At 46.9% G+C, this 19444-nt stretch overlaps 1 protein-coding gene across 1 annotated transcript in view; it reads right to left on the minus strand.

Annotated features, from left to right (window-relative positions):
- Nucleotides 1-2578: 2578 nt before the first annotated feature.
- CARS1 (cysteinyl-tRNA synthetase 1) overlaps nucleotides 2579-19444 on the minus strand; it is a gene marked incomplete in the record, with an annotated part of 92562 nt that continues 75696 nt past the window's right edge. The window contains 5 exon segments of the mRNA XM_014590847.2: nucleotides 2579-2864; nucleotides 3402-3485; nucleotides 3945-4004; nucleotides 8787-8854; nucleotides 11329-11409. Of these exon segments, the coding sequence (XP_014446333.1) occupies nucleotides 2730-2864; nucleotides 3402-3485; nucleotides 3945-4004; nucleotides 8787-8854; nucleotides 11329-11409 (428 nt within the window).

The following is a 19444-nucleotide window of genomic DNA, read 5'->3' on the forward strand; positions in this document are numbered from 1 at the left end:
GCATGGTGGTTAAGGGTGCCAGATTCCCACATGGCCAACTGTGGTTCGAGTCCTGGACCTGGAGGTTTGCTTTCTCACTTTCCCTCTCTCTCTCTTTCTCTCTCTCTGGAAATATTAAAATAATAAAGTTAAATAATTTTTTTTTTAAAGCTAGCAGCTTGAAAATCCCATCAGGTATGTGTGCATGCATGCTCCATATCCTGAGATGAGAATGGAGAAGGGACGTTGGTGTGGACACTCCCTCTGAGGGATGCTTTCTCTCTTTCTGTCTGTCTCCAATGAACACACATGTCCTATAGAGAAAAACGAAAAAACAGTGAGGGGCCCAAGCAACCTCAGCCTAGGCTGCTCGTGCAAAACTCTGAATGGCTGCAATCCTGTAGGACCTGAGAAGCGCCCATCTGAACCCAGGTAACCTAGAACCATGAGTCAGTAGTGGGGGATCATGGCTGTATTCTGCCAAAAAGTTTTGGAATGACCCGATGATAAAAAAGGACAGATAACTGGAGCAAGTTTGTCTTACTTCATTTCGGGGATGTTTTCTCTCATTTGTTTAATGTTTTTTTTTTTTTAATTTAATTATTATTTTTTAATTTGACCAGAGAGAAAGTGAGAAAGCAAGCCACCAGGCCCAGGTGTTTGTTTTTTAATCTGCCACAGGGCAGAGAAAGACGGAGACAGCGTGTGGGGGGAGTGGCCTCTAATGGGGTGTGCTCATTGCCTCAATTCCTTTTTCTCCAATCTATTAGGATTTGGGGCACACACATGTGCCCAGTGTCTTTTTCTTTTTAAAATTTTATTATTATTATTTTTAAAATTTTGCTCTAGGGCATGTGCTCACCAGAGGTGGGGAGAGAGAGAGAGAGGAAAAGTGAGAAAACCAGTCACCAGGTCCACGACTTGACCCACAATCAGCCATGTGGGAGTCCAGCACCCCAACCACCAAACCACCTGCTGGCTCTTTTTTTTCTGTTTTGCTATAGGGCATGCACACTTGCCAGAGACAGAGAGAGAGAAGGGAGGAGTGAGAAATCCTCCCCTAGGAGGATGGTCACACTGTAATGCCTTCTCCAACCTCCCTTTGGGATTTGGGGCATACATGCACACATGTCCCACATGCCCAAGTCACCGGGTCTGGCACTAAAATCATGTAGTTGGCCATGTGCGAGCCTGTGCCTTAACTACCGAGCCACCTGCTGGTTCGCTCCCAGCGTGCTTTTCTTTTTCAGGTTTCTGCCATAGGGCACATATGCTTGCCAGACAGAGGGCAAGTGAGAAATCACCCCTGGAGGGATGGCCACGCTACAATCCCTTCTCCCCCATTCTTTTCTCAGGATTTTGGCAATGTATGCACACGTGCCCAGTGTGACTTTCAAGCTGCCAGGTCCAGGACTGAAACTATGGTTGGCCATGTGGGTGTCTAGTGCCTTAACCACCATACCAGCTGCAGGTCCCCATTACATATTTTTCAAGATACTGGGTCCCGGACACAAAACATGCAGACAGTCATGTAGGATGCAGCTCCCTAAATCATTAGGCCATGAGGCCAGCCCAGTTATTTTAATGCGTAAAACACTGACAAGGTTCAGAAGACAAACAGGTCAATACCCGATGATCGACCTATCGATTTATAGCCACTTGCCCAAGCACTCCACTGACGGGCAGGCAGGCTGGTTCTGAGGCATCTATACTTCCGAGGCCTCCACAGGGCACTCAGGACAGTGCACCACAGAGCGAGATCACCAGGGTGAAGGACTAGTGCACCTACAGTCAGACACCGTCGCACTGCCCACACTCAGGGTGCTCTTCAACAATACATGAGAACTGGACAGCTTTTCCCAACCTGCCTGTCTCCACCACTGACAGCTGCTTTTGTCCTGATGGATCTGGCCTGGCGCCTGCTCTTGTGGGCCTAGGGCAGATTCTGGCTTCTGCATACACCTTCCTCCATCAAGGATGGTTACATACATACACTTGCCTTTGGGGATGTGATTCTTAGCCCAGTGAACATGTTCGTGGGCAGGGTGGCGAGGACATGCGCCCCAACACGGTGAGTCGGTGACCAACCGCCCTCCTGCTGTGTTGAGACTGCCCCTTCAAGTATAGCCATGCAGATCCTGGCCTCACTGCTGTGAACAGCAGTCCTGGGCAGCTCGCCAGGCCCCGCCCTGCTGAGCCACCCGCTTTGCTGCTGCCCAAATGGTGAATTGCTCCAGGAAAACTTGCAGTGCGTTTATTCATCAGAACCAGAGGGGCAGACTGAGCTGCCTTTGTTTGGAGCTCAGTGGGTTCTGCCAGTCTGAGCCTGTCTTTTTCTTACTCAAATACCTCCAAATGCACCCACACACCACAGATTAGCCGATAGCCATCAGCATGGGGAGAAATTCCTCAGTTGGCTGAAGCGGCTCAACTGACCCGAGCACCTAAGTTGGGACCTGCTGATCAAGCAGCCTGCGCCGGCGCCGAGCCCCATCCAGTGCTGAGCGTGCAGGGTGATGGCAGATTAGGTGACATGGGTCTCACTGTTAAGAAAAATTTATTTTTGACGTCTCAGAGCCAATGATGATTTTGAACGGCGCAGAGCCAATGATGAACCTGCACGACACAATTCTTAACTGAGGACTGGAAGATGACTGTAAACATGACCGGAGCCTTGGGGTGCAGTCACAGAGGCAGAGAGAAGCCATGAGCCCATGGAGGCTTAGTTCAGAAAGTCCACCTGTGCCTCTTTACTGGAAGCTTCCGTTCTGAACCATCTGCAAATACTCTTTGTAGAGCTTCTCCTGAACTTCGAATAGCTTCTTCAGCTTCTTAGTTTGTCCTTTGCTCAGTTCTTTGCCTTCTGTGTCATGTGTGGGAAGACCCTGGAACAGAGAGATGCACACCACTGTCAGTCTCTCTACCCTACGTGGGAACCCAGGGGCCCTAACTTCTCTTTCCTCGATCTGTTTCTCAGAGTGCTCATCTCCCTGATGCAGCCATGTCTGGATGGGGAACAAGCGTCCACATCCTCTTGCTTGGGTGTTTCGTCACCAGGCTGTTCTGGGCCCAGCAGTGGAAAGCAGGAGGGAAGTGAACAGAGCCTGGGGTGAGGAACTCCATTCTCATCACCAGGGCGGCCAGCTCAGACAGAGTACGTCCAAACACTTAAAGAACAGCAGGCGAGGCTAACAGACTGGGGCTGAGTTGCCACCTGGACTTGGTGGCTATGGACGGGTTTGCTCAACTGGACTGGCTGTGAGGAGGGTCTCGGCACTCAGGGCAGAAGGCCCTGGGCCTAAAACTGGTGCTGATGACCCCAACTTTCCTTAAAATTGTACTCCAAACAGAAAACCCACTTGTCTGAGATGGAAAATTCCTGTCCTCCCAATTTAATGTGGTCTAATACAGGGAATGCTTACATTTTCATCAAACTTGGAATACTTGTCACTTTCTGACAGGAACATCTCACTGGGTGGAATCTTCATCTTGGCCAGCTTGGCCGCCTGGAACACATGAAACACAGTTATAGCCACTGAGAGGCACGCTTGACCCTCCAACTCTAAGTTGTTTCTTAGCCCTCAAATTTAGAGAGCTATAGAGTCCCGGGGAATGGGAAAGCCAACCCGAAGGGAATTTGAGGAAGGCAACTTAAAATGAAACCAGATGTTCTTGCATAGAAATAGTGGGATGATTATTAAACACAAGCACAATAGGAGCAGTCTACAAAGTCTGTCTTGGAGCTCATAAGCAATCAAAGGGCCCGTCATTCCCTCAGCCAGGCCTCTCCCATGCTGTGGGGATCCCTGGCTCCCCGGGTAGGTGGAGGCAGAGAGCAAAGCTCCTCTTGCAAGAGTCCCTTGCAAGTTTCTGGCTGAGCCCAAAAGAGGCACAGAGAATCATGGAGCACAGGGCCAAGGGGCTCTGCCCAGGAGAGCCCCTCACCCAAAACAAAGACACATTACTTCTTGTTCTTGTTTTTTCCTGGCGGCCTCCTCTTTCTTCTTCCTCTTCTCTTCTTCAACCTAGAGAAGGCAGCACAGGGTCCAATGAAAAGGGTTCCTTGGGTCTCTTGGGGTGGGAGGTCAAGCCTAACAAGCCCCCGCTGCTCTCCCCAGGCCTGCCCTAGAGGCCTGCACCCTGACCTGGCCCACCACAAGTCCATGGACTGGGGGACCTGGCTTAGGAACACACAACTGAGTCCTTATCATGACTGGCTTTCGCTCATTCCCGAGTGATTCTCAAGTGAGACCTCTGGGTGCCTGGCTTGACTCCAGACACAAGGGGTGTGGCAGTGAAGAGACAGAACCAATGTTAAAGGATTCAGCACATCTGGGGCTGGCAGGTGGCATGGTGGTTAAGGGCACTGGACACCCACATGGCCAACCACAGTTCGAGTCCAAGACCGGGCAGCTTGCTTTCTCACTTTCCCTCTCTCTCTCTCTCACTTTCGCTCTCTCTCTCTTTTGCTCTGTCCCTCTGTGGTCAAATTAAAATAAATAACTTATGTTTAAAAAATAAGTAATTCAGCATAGGGGCCAGCAGGTGATTGAGGTGCTGGACTCTCACATGGCTGACCGGTGTTCAAGTCCTAGACCTGGAGGCTTGTTTTCTTACTTTCCCTTTTTCTTTCTGCCTTTCTCTGGTCAAACTAGGCTGTGGTGGCACCTGCCCTATGGCAAAAACCGATGGAGGCTGGAGGATTGTGGCATCGAGTCCATCTCTCTCTGGTCAAACTAAAAAACAGTAACAAATAGGGGCCAGCAGGTAGCACGGAGGGTGCTGGACTCCCACATGACTGACCACAGTTCAAGTACCGGACCTGGTGGCTTGCTTTCTCACTTTCTGTCTCTCTCCTCTCTCTTGCTCACTCACTTGCTCTGTCCCTCTCTGGTCAAATTAAACAAACAAACAAAAAAAGTAAATAAATACATTTTAATAAAATAATTCTTTAAAAAATAATAGCTGAGACCAGCAGTTGACGTAATGGCTATGTTGCTGGACTCCCACGGAGTCGACCGCGGTTTGCGTCCCGGACCCGGTGGCTTAAAACTCACGCCGGGCACATGAGTGTGCCTGCCCGAGATCCCGAGAGGAGAATAGAGGAGAAGGGATTGCAGCGTGACCATCCCTCCTGGGGGGTGATTTCTCGCTTTTTGTCTCTCTGTCTCTCTCTGTCTGTCTGGTGAGTGCACACGCCCTATAGTGAAAACCTCTCCAAAAAAAAAATTACTTTATTTAACTTTATTTACTTATTTTAATTTGACCAGAGAGGAACAGAGTGAGTGAGTGTACAAGAGAGAGGGGGTCAAAGTGAAAAAGCAAGTTGTCAGGTCCAGGATTCGAACCACGGTCGGCCATGTGGGAGTTCAGCACCCTTAACTAACATGCCAACTGCTAGTTCCAATAATTCTTTTTTTTAAAAAATAATTATTTTATTTAACTTTATTTATTTGTTCTGATTTGACCAGAGAGGGACAGAGAGTCATTGAGTGAGAGAGAGAGAGAGAGAGAGAAAATGAGAAAGCAAGCTGCCAGGTCTGGGACTTGAACTGTAGTTGGCCATGTGGGAGTCTAGTGCTCTTAACTACCACACTACCTGCTGGCCCCAAAATAAATAAATAATTCTTTTTTTTAATATATATATATATATATATATTTTTTTTTGAGAGGTTTTTGCTATAGGACGCGTGCACTCGCCAGACAGAGACAGACAGAGAGACAGAAAGCGAGAAATCACCCCCCAGGGGGGATAGTCACACCGCAATCACTTCTCCATTCTCCTCTCGGGATCTCGGGCAGGCACGCTCATGCGCCCGGCGTGAGTTTTAAGCCACGGGGTCCAGGATGCGAACCGCAGTCGACTACGTGGGAGTCCAGCGACATAGCTATTACGCCAACTGCTGGCCCCAATAAATAATTCTTAAAAAAAAAAAAAAAGAAAAAAAAGAAGATTCAGCACAGGGGTCAGCAGTTGGCATAGTTTAGCAGTTAAGGTGCTGGATTCCCACATGGCCAACTGCAGTTCAAGTCCTAGATACGGCAGACTGGAAATCATGCCAGGTGCATATATATGCGTGCACAAAATCCTGAGAGGAGATTGGAAGAAATGGGACTAAAATGTGGCAATGATTTCTCACTTTCCCTCTTTTTCTCTGTCTGGCAAGTGCATGAGCCCTATAGCAAAAACAAACAACAAACGAAAAAAATAAAGATTCAACACAACTAATAGGAAGAAACAGGCCAGGACGAGGAGCCCAGCCTGGAGATCAAAGAGCTCTGTGAGGACTGATCTAGAGCAGGCTATGGGTGCCTTGGAAGGAGAAAGAACCCCAGGTAGGATGGGGAGAGGAGGGCAGAGGCCAGCTGGTGTCAGGGGCACCATTCCCATCAGGGTCTACAATGGCCCAACCCAGGCATAGGAAAGGGGAGCCCTCAGTTGGGGCTGGGTGAGGGTAGGCCCAAAGCTGCCAGAGGAGGACATGGCTTGAACAACTGCATGAAGAGGCAAACCCTTGGGAGATCAGCAGGTAGCGTGGTGATTAAGGTGCTAGACACTCCCACATGGCTGACCACAGTTCGAGTCCTGGAGGTGATGGGGCTTTCTTTCTCACTTTCTCTCTCTCTCTCTGTCTCTCTCTGGTCAAAATAAGACAAATGAATGAGCAAATTAAATAAATAATTAAAAATAAAAAAGAGGCAAGCCCTTTAGAGCAGGAGGGAGGAACAGGTTTGGGAAGTTGGAAATCATGAGCTCCCATCTTGGGTTTCAGATGCTTCCTTGCCAAGTGGAGCTGTCAGGTAGGAGTCAGTGCAGAGGATCCGGGGGTCAGGGGAGAGAAGCAGTGGGACTGGATGAGGTCACTTGGGAGGGTAAGGGCTAGGATGCTGGGGAAGAGGAGGCAGGAAGGTGTGAGGATCCCAGAGACCCAGGAGGAGGCTGGGCTGACAGAGCCAATAGCTTCTGAGAGGCAGAAAGAGAGAGAAAGAGAGAAAGAGACACACCTCTGGATGTGCCCAGAGTGAGTGCAGAAAGCAGGCTGACAGAAAGGGCTGAGGTGGAGGGACAAGGGACAAGTGGCACTTGTGATCTCTCCTTTTCCCCTTTAAAAGCAGGATGTGTCTATATGCTTGTGGTAGGGATGTCCCAGGGGAGAGGCGGGACTGGGGATCCTCTCCCACAACGGCAACACTGTGGCCCTGGGAGACAGTGCCTCCTCAAATGGTTTGTCCAGATAAGACACCCTTGGTCAGGAAGCAGGAAGTACTGGAAGTGACAGCCAGCCTCAAGTCACCATGTGACAAGACTATAGCAGGAAACACAGGTTTGGGAGGGGGGACTTGGTGGAAAGGTCAAACCAGCAAGCCCCCTGAACCTTTGAACCTCCTCACGGGGACTGTGGTTCTTTTCTCTTTTTACAGAAGTCTGTAACTCCGTATGGAGTTGTGGCTTGCTGCTCTCACCCAGGGCAGCTCCTCTCAGATGTTCCCCCAAGGCTCTGCAAACTTGGCCAGCCCACACTTGCCTCCCTGTCTGAGCCCTCACTTTGGTGCCAGCCTAGGGTCTGGGGCAACATTCTTGATTACTTTTTGCTGGCTCCCCATGTCTGATTTATTGATAACCCAGCCTGTCAATTTCTCTTAGAGGTCCTCCCAAAGGCCCCCTTCCTGAGAGTTACCCTGTCAAACTCTCTCTTTATGGTGGCCCCCTCAAAGCCTCTTGGGGCCCTTCACCCCATGGCCCACCTCCCATAGTGCCTGCCTCACAGCTTCCTGTGTGACACCGGCATCCTGGGGTGCACCAAATGCCCCAATCCCTGGGGTCCTGATTCCCTGGCCAAAGTCCTGGCTTCAGAGTGTTGGGGGCAGGGGCAGCACCAGACAGCAGACAGACGTCTGTGACACACTGCATACCGGTAAGAATAAGGTAGTGCCAAAACAGGCCAACGTCACAGTTTGCTAGAAGTGACTAATTTTTTTAAAAAAAGAAGTATTTAATTTTATTTATTATCATTTTTAAAATTTACTACAAGCCACGTGTACTCATCAGAGACAGAGAACAAGAGAAAGTGAGAAAGCAAGCTACCAGGTCCAAGACTTGAACTGCAGTCAGTCATGTGGGAGTCCAGTGCCCAAACCACCATGCCACCTGCCAGCCCCAAAGTGGCTAATTTTTACTTAAATGGAGGGAAAAAAAATTTTTTTTTGAGAGAAAGATTTTTGTTATGGGGCATGTATGCTTGCCAGAGAGAGACAGAGAGACAGAAAGCAAGAAATCACTAACCCCCCCACAAGGGGGAAATGGCCATGCTACAATCCCTTCTCCTCCATTCTCCTCTTGGGATTTTGGGTATACACGCACACATGCCCAGCGTGAGTTTTAAGTCACCAGGTCCAGGACTCGAACGATGTGGGAGTCCAGCAACATAATCATTATGCCATCTGCTGGTCTCGGGAATCATTTTTTTTTTTTGAGAGACACTTCATTTGAAGATATATGCTTCTCTTTTAGTTACCAAATTTTTAAGTAGTTATCTAACTAGTTAATTTTTCTTTCTGCCCCATTATAGATACTAGGATTTTAATAGAAGTGCAAACATAAGTTCTTAAAATAATAAACTACATAAACTCCTCAATGATTTTACATTTTCAACAAATACCAAGTTCAATTCATTTTCTTTTTACAAAATATATTGTATACATCATAATAGGGCCTTTAAGTAAAATGTGAAGTTAATGTGAAAATAGTTGTGAAATAATTATGAAAACAAACAAAAATAAGCTCAATTCATTTCATTTTTACTAACCCTTTTCTTTTCTTCTCTCTCTTTTAATAAGGTATCTCTGTCCACCAATTTGACCACTGTCGGCAGTCCTGAAAAGCAAACAGTCTGTGAGATACTGCTGGAGCTCCATGATCTGTCCTCTCTGTTGAACCAATCCCCCTTTGCCCAGAGCCCATTGGGCTGCCTGGTCCGGCTGAGGACCCACCACCACTGCATAGTCATAAAACAACAGACAAGATTAATTTCAGGTAGGTCAAACGGGTAAACATTAAAAATGAGCCAGCCCATAGCCTACTGGTTAAGGGAGCCAGCTCCCATAAGGCCAGCCATAGTTGGAATTTTGGTCCTGACAGCTTGAAAAACATGCTGGGCACATATGCATGCCCCAGATCCCAACAGGATGGAGAAATGCAGAAGGGATTTGCAGTGTGATCATACTCCCCAGTGGGTGCTTTCTCTCTCCACTGCCCCCTACCCTGCTTGGTGAGTGCAAACACTCTCTTCTAACAATAAAAAAACAGAAACAAAAACAAAAACAAAAAACAAAGGGCCAGTAGGTGGCATGGTGGCTAAGGTGCTGGACTCCCACATGGCCAACAGTGGTTCTCGTTCTGGATCTGGTGGCTTGCTTTCTCATTCTCCCCATCTCTTTTTCCTTCTCTGGTCAAATTGAATAATAATAAATAAATAAATAAAATAAAGTAATTTAAAAAATTAACTTTATTTATTCATTCATTTATTTATTTCAATTTGACCAGAGAGGGATAGAGAGAGAAAGAGAGAGAGAGAGTAAGCCGCCAGATCCGGGACTTGAACCGTAGTCAGCCACATGGGAGTCCAGCACCCTTAACCACCAAGCCACCTGCCAGCCCCAAAATAAAGTAATTCTTTAAAACAAACAAACACAACCCACCTCCATAGAAGCAGTGAAGTATAACCAGAGGACGGTGATTATAATCATGAGGGGAGGACTGTGACAAACAGGAGTTAGAAATTAAAGTAGATCACATAAAAATTTAAAAATTACGGCCAGCCACAGGGGTGCAGTCACAACACAGTTGCTCTTTGGGACACATCCCGCGGTCTCCATGTATATACCAGGTACATGTATGCCCGTGATCGGGGCTGGCTGGCTGAGGTTGGGGTGGATTTTGGCATTAAGAATTTCCTGGGAGTGGCCCCTGGATCGCTCTCTCTCATGGTTAAACATTTGATGTGGTGGTTAAGGTGCTGGACTCCCACATGGCTGACCAAGGTTCAACTCCTGGACCTGGCAATTTGAAAATCATGCCAGGCACATGGGCATGAATGCCCCAAATATGAGACGGAGGAGAAGGGATTGTGGCATGGCCATTCCCCCTGGTGGGTAATTTCTCACTTTCCCTCTCTCTGTCACTGTTTCACCAGTAGGTGCATGTGCCCTATGACAAAAATAAATAAATAAAAATCTTAAAATAAATAAACTTAAAAAAAAAAACAGTAATTTTCTATTTAATATAAAAGTACAGTTGGGGGGCCAGCAAGTGGTGTAGTAGTTAAGGTCCTGGATTTCCACATGGCTGACCGTGGTTCAAGTCCTGGACTCAGTGACTTGAAAAATCACACCAGCCACATGTGTGTGCATGCCCCAAATCCCAGGAGGAGTATGGAGTAGAAAGGATTGTGGCATGGCCATCCTAAGTCCCAGACCCAGCGGCTTAAACTCACGCCGGGCGCGTGTGCGTGCGTGCCCAAGATCCTGAGAGGAGAATGGAGGAGAAGGGATTGCGGCATGGCCATCCCCCCTGGGGGGTGATTTCTCGCTTTCTGTTTCTCTGTCCCTCTCTGTCTGTCTGGCAAGCACATGTGCCCTATAGCAAAAAAACCCTCTTAAAAAAAATAATATATGTATGCATGCATGCACACACACACACACACACACACGCACATGCACACGCACACATACATACATAGTTGGGTCCAGCCAGTAGCACAATGGCTTGAGAAAAACACTGGGCATGTGTATATACAAGTAAAAAATCCAGAGGCAAAAAGAGGAGAAGGGATTGAGGTATAGCTATCCCCCTTGGGGGGGTGGTCCCTTTCTTATTTTCCTTCTTTCTCTTTCTCTTTCTCTCTCTCCCTCCCCAGTGAGTGCAAGCACCCTCGAACAAAATTTTAAAAAGAAAAGAGAAAGAACCCCACACAGTGAGCTGTGAGATATATTGACAAACTGCTGAGGCAAGCTTGTTTTCTTAACTACCAGAGGGAAAAATGGTGCCTAGCAGAAAAATGTCTCTGATAGGTCCCAGATGGAAACAAACAGGACTTATCTTATGTGGTTACAAATAAGATAAACTACACAAGGCAATCCCTGCCCCTACAGGTTAGCCAGCATCGAAGGGCAGCGTTCAGGGCAGAAAGGACACCCACGTAGGCATGCCAATCTGGATTCTTTATCCACACATACGAAATTCATCAGCCCTTTGGCCCGATCCAGGATTCCTTCCTGTGGCACTCACCTTCCCAGCGTCCTTCCCACCCCCCTGCCCACCTCATCCAACAATGTGAGGGGCTCACCCACCTTCATGGTCTTCGAACCGTACCCCAAGTTCAGGCAGGACATCATCCCGCAGGGCATCGCTGAGCTGCAGAACCTCAGGGACTGTTGACAAAGAAAAGTGGCTCAGTTAGATACCCCCAAAGAGGCCTGGGTCCCATACAGCATGTGCTTTCTCCAGCACTTGGAGAGAGGTGCCAACTGCTAGATTTGCTGGGGTAGGCCAGAAGGCCAGAGACCACCTTCACAAGTCCAGAGCAAGATGACAGACCCAGGGGTCTCTCCATGGGGGTCCCTTAGAGCCTAGGTCACTACCTGGGCCCTTGCCTGAGGACAGGCAAAGGTTTTCACACTGTCCAGACAGCACTCAAGAAGCAGGATGCTGTCTGATGACTGATCCCAGGGACGCTGGGCAAGGGAAAGTCAGGGCCTCCTAGAGCCAGGTACACTCACAGGTCAGGGGCCAACCTCGCTTCCTTAGGACAGGTTTCCCTGCATGACGAGGCTCAGAAACTGCTTGAGTACCCTGATCCCTCTGGAGGGGGTCCAGAAACTCTGAGTCCCTGCCATTTGTCCTAGTGATTCTGGAAGAGGCAGGGCCTGGGGCCCATGTCCACACTCTGGATCTCTGCCCTGCATCTCCCTGAGCCCTCTCCTCCTGCTACAGTCAGGCACACCTGCCCTGAGGCCAGTCACAGTGGCCTCCTCTATATACACGTGGATCTAAGAGCTCCTCAGGAGGGAAGGCCTCCTCGGTGCCAGGGAAGGCCCAGGATCCCACGTTTCTGTCACCAAGAAAGCCAGCACTTACTTAGGTAGAATGAGGTGTTGGGGACAGGTACAAGTCTGCAGGTTGGGGTGACCACATAGCTGCTGACAACTCAGTGTCTCTTACCAACCCAGTAGTGGGGCTGCAGGAGAGGTCAGACATCCAGCAGCAAAGGACCTGTGCATAACCTCACCAACACTATTGCAGGCACTGCACAATGTTGGCACAGTGCACCTGGCCACATGCGGCCCCAGCACTCATGGGGGGTGGCCATGCAGAGCCCAGCCAGACTAAGTGGAAGGCTAATAGCTGAGAGGGAACACAATGTCAGCGGGCTTGTTGGCTTTGAAGTGACTCTTCTAAACTAAGCCAACAGAGGAGGTGGATCAACAGACTGCTGGGCATGGCCTCCAGGTCTGGGATGCTCTTAATCTGAGTCCGTTTCTCTAGTGCCAGAGACAGAAGCTGACCAGCTGACTGGGCCATTCCCTGTGCCCAAGGTAGCCATGGGTAAGAGAGCTCCAGAAGGCAGGGGCTGGGATGTAGCCCTGCACAGCATCCATGGAATACAGAGGCTCTCCCCTCACATAATACACTCCCAGTCAGGACTGGTCTGTCCCCATCGCCTTTGCATCTAGGAACCAAGAGCTCTCAAGGACTTGACTTCAAATGGTTCTTCCAGGAGCACAAATGCTCACCCTTTCCCAGAAACTCTAAGACTTAACCTTGGGGCTAAAGGCCATGCTGCTCTGGGGTAGGGAAGGGAGCAGGGTGGGCTGCTCACTTCCTGGAGGCTGACACTGGGACTCAGGAGGCTCTGCTCTCCATGCTACCCCCACCAGCAGCACCAGCTCCAGCCTGCAGGATTCCATCACTCCTGGGGAAGGAACTCTGCTGAGAAATTAAATGTGGGTCACCAGTCATCTCTCTGACCCTAGCACCTCAGGTTGGTCCTTCACCTCACAGTCTTCCAAGTGTCACCTTCCATATCTCAGCCCTGGTCACATCCTCCAGTGGCCCCAGCCCATGCTGGGCATCCATACAAGGAAAACAATACCAGCCTGCCCTAGCACACACTCCAGTAAAGCCCCAGGACCACCTCAGGCCAACAGTGTCCCCTGGGTCTGACCCCTCAAGACATGAGGAGAACAACTAGCCACCTTCTTGTCAGGTTGAGACTCATTCCTGTCTGCTTAGCTTAATCACCTCTAGGCCTTCTTTTCAAACCTTGGATTATTCTAGGGGCTGGCTTTCTCTAGTCACATAACACTCAGAATATATAAAGAATTCCTGTGGGGTCAGAAGATGGTGTAACAGTTATGTCGCTGAACTCCCACATGGCCAACTGCGGTTCGAGTCCTGGAGCCAGTGGCTTGAAACTCATGCTGGGCACATGTGCATGTAAGCCCAAGATCCTAGGAGGAGAAGGGACGGAAATGGTGGCCATCCTCCCTGCGGGGGTGATTTCTCACTTTTCCTCTCACTGTCTCTGTCTCTGTCTCTCTCCAGCAAAAACATCTTAATTAAAAAAAAAATCTAAAAATTGGCAAAAAGACTTGAATAGACATTTCTCCAAAGATGATATGGTCAATCAATAAACCCGTGACAATCAATAAGCATGTGACAGGATGGGTCAACTTACTTACTAGTCATTAGGGAAATGTAAACCAAAGCCACAAGGAGTGGTCATTTCATGCCTGGCAGGGTGGCTAGAGTTAAGAATATCAGTGTTGGTGAGGATGTGAGGACGTGAAGAACTAGAACCCTTATGCATTGCTTGGGGAACATAGTACCACAGCCCCTGTGGAAAACAGTTTGGCGGCTCCTCAAAAGCATATATGGGGCCAGCTGGTGGCACGGTGGTTAGGATGGCTGGATCCCATATGGCTAGCTGTGAGGTTGGAGTCCTTGGACCCAGTAACTTGAAAAATATGCCAGGCACATATGCGTGGATGCCCAAAAGCCCAAGAGGAGAAGGGATTGCAGTGTGGCTATCCCCAAGAGGTGATTTCTCACTTTCTCTCTTTCTCCTGTCTCTCTTCAGTGAGTAAAGTGAAAATATCAGGTCGTTGGCAAAGTCATGATGCAATTTTGCATAGAATAATACATCAAGACTTTCCCAATGACCTAATACAAAAAATAAAACAAAACCTTAAATGTACAATTATTGCAGGACCCACAGTTCCATACTTAATACCTCAAAAACTGAAAACAGGTACTCGAACGAATATATGTACGCTCCGTTCCCAGTAGTTGAGGATGGAAACAGCACAACTATCTACCAGCTGATGACTAAATTCACAAAATAAAACATGATTCAGCCCTAAAAAGAAATGGAAGTGCTGAAACGTGCTACAGCATGGCCAAACCATGAAAACGTGCTCTGTAAAATAAGCCTCACAGGGAGGACCACACAGAAGATTCCAAAGACACGAAATGTGAAGAGTAGGTAAATCAATAAACAGAAAGCAGACTGGTGGTTGCCAGGGGCTGGAGGAGAGGCAAATGGAGTGAAGCTGCTTAGCGGATCAGGGGTTTGACTGAGGAGAGAGGGCAACGTTTTGAAACTAAGGGAGATAATGGTCTCCCAACACTGCCAATGTACTATCAGGCTGTCAGAAAAGTCATGGCGTATTTTTTTTTCTATATTTTTTATGCAAAAAATGCGTCCTGATTTTTCTGACAACTCAATAAATGCCAGTGAATTGTTCATTTTAAAATGATTAATTGCGTGGGACCAGCAGATGGCGTAATGTCTGCATCACTGGATTCCTATGTGGTTGACAACGGTTCGAGTCCTGGACCTGGTGGCTTAAACTCATGCTAGGTGTGTGTGCATGCATGCCCAAGATCCCAAGAGGAGAATGGGAGAGAAGGGATTGTGGCATGGCCATTCTCCCTGGGAGGTGATCTCTTGCTTTCTGTCTCTCTGTCTCTGTCTTTCTGGTGAGTGCATGTGCCCTATAGCAAAAACCTCTCAAAAAAAAAAAAAAAGATTAATTGTGTTATATGAATTTCACTCCCAAATTATACTTTTTAAAAAGTGATAAATCCAGGGACTAGCAGTTAGCATAATGGCTATGCTGCTGGACTCCCACGTAGTCAACTGCGGTTGAAGTCCCAGACCTAGTGGCTTAAACTCACACCGGGCGTGTGTGCGTGCGTGCTCAAGATCCCAAGAGGAGAATGGAGGAGAAGGGATTGCGGCATGGCCATCCCCCCTGGGGGTGATTTCTTGCTTTCTATCTCTCTGTCTCTCTCTGTCTGTCTGGCGAGCGTATGCGCCCTATAGCAAAAAACTCTCCAAAAAAAAGTGATAAATCCAGTTGTATATTTGTGAAGAACTTAGTAAGTAACTTCTTCAATATACCAAAGAACAAAGGTCTCTGCATAGCTAACGCAACCTTAAGCCAAGAGCCAAGAGGGCCAGACCAGTGGATGGTGTAATGGAAACCTCATGAGAAGAGCAGGACAGGCACTGAGACAGAGCTACACCTTTGGATGACGGGACCTGCCTGTGAGCGGAATAGCCAATATTCCGCAGTGCAGGATGAGGTTATGGTGTCCATCGGCCCGCAGAGCATGTTCTGGGAGAAGATAGCAGTTTTGTGACTGCTGGGGATATCCGTACCAGCCTTGATGGCCCCAGAGGCTGTGGAATGGAAGAGGGTCTGACCCATCACATTCTCTAATATGAGGTCAGCCATGATCATCTGTGGGTGAGCTGCTCCTCAGAATCTTTTTGTAAAAACTAATAAGTGCTGATAGCTCATACTGTCACTGTCCCCACAGTGAGCATATGTTGGGCACTCCATGTCATCCCAGGAAGGGAGTTGGAAAACTCAAGTGCAGCACAGTGGCAGCTGTGGGCATGCACCCAACAGACCTGGTGATGGTAGCAGAGACAGATGATGTTGTTAGCAATTGACTACAAACACAGGCTGAGGAATGATACAAGAGGTAATGGGAATCTATCCATGGATGAACAGATAAAACATTGTCTATCCACAGCACTGAATATTATTCTGCCTTAAAAGGAAGAAAATCCCAGGGTCAGGAGGTGGTGTGGTGGTTAGTGTGCTGGACTCCCACATGGCCAACTGTAGTTCGAGTCCCAGACCTGGTGGCTTGCTTTCTCATTCACTCACTCTCTCTGGTGAGTGCACATGTCCTACAGCAGATTAAATAATAAAAAGATGGATTTTTAAAGCTGAGGTGTATCCTGGAGTGTTCAGGGAAGCTATGCTCTAGGCTCCATCTCTTAGACTCTCAAAATATTCAGACAAGAAGCCATTTTAAAGCCAAGCTGTGTCCTGGCGTGTTCAGGGAAGCTATGCTCTAGGTTCCATCTCCTAGACTCCTGAAATATTCAAACAAGGTAGGGCAGCCTCTGTCTTTTCTCTGTCTCTGGCTGTCTCTCTGCCTGTCTCGCTCTCTCCCTATCTCTCTCTTTAAATTTAAATTTTTTTGAGAGGTTTTCGCTATAGGGCGCATACGCTCGCCAGCCAGCCAGAGAGAGACAGAGAGACAGAAAGCGAGAAATCACCCCCTAGGGGGGATGGTCACGCCGCAATCCCTTCTCCTCCATTCTCCTCTCGGGATCTTGGGCACGCACGCACACGCGCCCGGCGTGAGTTTTAAGCCACCGGGTCCGGGACACGAACCGCGGTCGACTACGTGGGAGTCCAGCAACATAGCCATTACATTAACTGTTGGTTCCCTAAATTTAAAATTTTTAAAAAAACTTTTTAACCACTTCTCCTCACCTTGGGCCTTACATGTAAAAACAAACAAACAAACAAACAAAAAAACGGAACCAGCAGTTAGCGTAATGGCTATGTCGCTGGATTCCCACGTAGTCGACCGCGGTTCGTGTCCCGGACCCGGTGGCTTAAAACTCACGCCGGGCGCGTGTGCGTGCGTGCCCAAGATCCCGAGAGGAGAATGGAGGAGAAGGGATTGCGGCGTGACCATCCCCCCTGGGGGGTGATTTCTCGCTTTCTGTCTCTATGTCTCTCTCTGTCTGTCTGGCGAGCGCACGTGCCATACAGTGAAAATCTCTCCAAAAAAAAAAAAATTGTTATCCTTTTTTGGTAGTAATTTTCTAGATTTTTTTCCTTTTTGCTTATTCTTTTTATCCTTACTTTCACACCCTAAGCTTTACTCTCCACGCACTGAATGTCTAGATAGGCTTAGGTGCATAGTAGGCAATTATCTGAATACTTTTAGAATCACTGAAATCCTCACCGGGTTGAACCTCCTGCTTTAATGATGAAATTTCTTTTTATAAATCTGAACTGCTAATCTTTCTGTGGACACCACATTGCAAAGCACAGTGGAGGATAGATTTTTGTCACAGAATGACCAGAAATAACCGCAAAGGCACAAGAAACATGAGAAATTAGGAAAATATCTCTCCCCTAAGGGAAAAGAACAATCCCTCATCATCCACAGACAGTACAGTAGATCTCATGGAATGTCTAATAGAGAATTCAGAATAGTCATAGTGACAAAACTAAACGAGATGCAAGAGCTGAGAGATAATGACTCCAGAAGACGCAGGAAAAAAGAGACAATGAGTTCCAAGAGGTGTTGAAGTTCTTCTATGACTTGAAAGAGGAAATACATGTCATAAAAAAGAATCAAATGGAGCTATTAGAGATGAAGGATGCCTTTCAGGAAATCAAAACCTCCCTCGAAAGTACTAAAAACAGATTAGTCCATGCAGAAAATCGAATCTTATATATTGAAGGCAAAACCTCTGATCTAGGAAAAGAAAAAAAAAAAAAAAACACAAGAAAATAACCCCCCAAAATGAGAATACTATACGAGAAATACTAGACAGCATTAAGTGCCCAAACATCTGGATAATCGGTATCCCAGAAGGTGAGGAAACTAATAAGGGCATTGATAATCTATTCCATGAAATCATGGAAGAAAACTTTCCAAATTGAGAGAGGCATTCAAATATCCAGACCCAAGAAATACAAAGGACTTCTAATAGAATCAACCCAAGAATATCTTCTCCAAGGCACATCATAGCCAGACTGGCCAAATCCACAGACGAAGACAAGATACTAAAATTGACAAGAGAGAAATGTCAGGTTACTTATAAAAGTTATCCTATCAGGTTAACTTCAGACCTCTCATCAGAAACAATGCAAACAGGAAAGAATGGGAAAATACATTCAAAGTGTTAAGTGAAAAACAGTTTCAGGACCAGCAGTTGGCATAATGGCTATGTTACTGGACTCCCATGTAGTCGACTGGGGTTCGAATCCCAGACCCTGTGGCTTAAATTCACATCAGGTGCGTGTGCGTGTGTGCCCAAGTTCCCAAGAGGAGAATGGAGGAGAAGGGATTGCATTTTGGCCATCCTCCCTGGGGAGGTGATTTTCTCGCTTTCTGTCTCTATGTCTCTGTCTGTCTTTCAGGCAAATGCACACACCCTATAGCAAAAACCTCTCGGAAAAAGAAAACAAAACAGTTTCAACCAAGAATACTATGCCCAGCAAGATTACCTTTCTTATTGAAAGAAAGGATAAAAACATTCTCAGATAAACAAGACCTGACAGAATTTGCCAATAGCAGAACTACTCTTCAAGTAGTTCTGAAAGGAGTGCTCTACCAGGAAAACTAAAGACACATACAGAAATAAGAGGACAAAAGGCAACCAAGAAAATGATAGGGACAAGAAATATCAATAACAACATTGAATGTGAACTTCCAGGATTTAAACAGAAAGATTAGACCACAGTAACACTGCATATTCAAGAGAAGAGTGTTTGAACATAAGACTGAAATCACAAAATGGAATTTTATGACTTTTGAGTAAAACATTAGTGATTTCTTTTTTTACTATGCTTTGTTTTCCCAATTTAATCTTTTTACTTTCTTTTGAGTTGTTGATAGGTTCAGCAATCTGTTAAAATATTTTTCTTGTTTGTTTATTTAAATGGAAACATAAATTTTTCTTCTTTCCTGACCACTCTTGAATTGAAAATATTTGGGAGTATTTTTATTTTTTGGCAGAAGGGTTATTTGCATAAGTTCAATAATGCTTTTTTGCTTTGAATCAGAAGTTGGAAATACTCATTATTGGACAGGGCTTTGATTGGAATGTCATACATGAAGATTAACTTATGTGCTGGGCATTTGCTTTTCAATAATTTGAGTAGTTGACATGTAAATATTTTCTCAAAAATATTTAAAACCTTATTGTCTCTGTTGTTATAGAGTCACAAACAAAATTATACAAAATTATAAAAAATATTTTGAACATTATCTTTAAAATTCAGTAGTTTGAATTTTTTTTTTTTTTTTTGAGAGATTTTCACTATAGGGCGCGTGCGCTCGCCAGACAGACAGAGA

This window comes from Tupaia chinensis, unplaced genomic scaffold (assembly GCF_000334495.1).
Source record: "Tupaia chinensis unplaced genomic scaffold, TupChi_1.0 Scaffold000047_1, whole genome shotgun sequence".
Classification (NCBI taxonomy): Eukaryota; Metazoa; Chordata; class Mammalia; order Scandentia; family Tupaiidae; genus Tupaia; species Tupaia belangeri.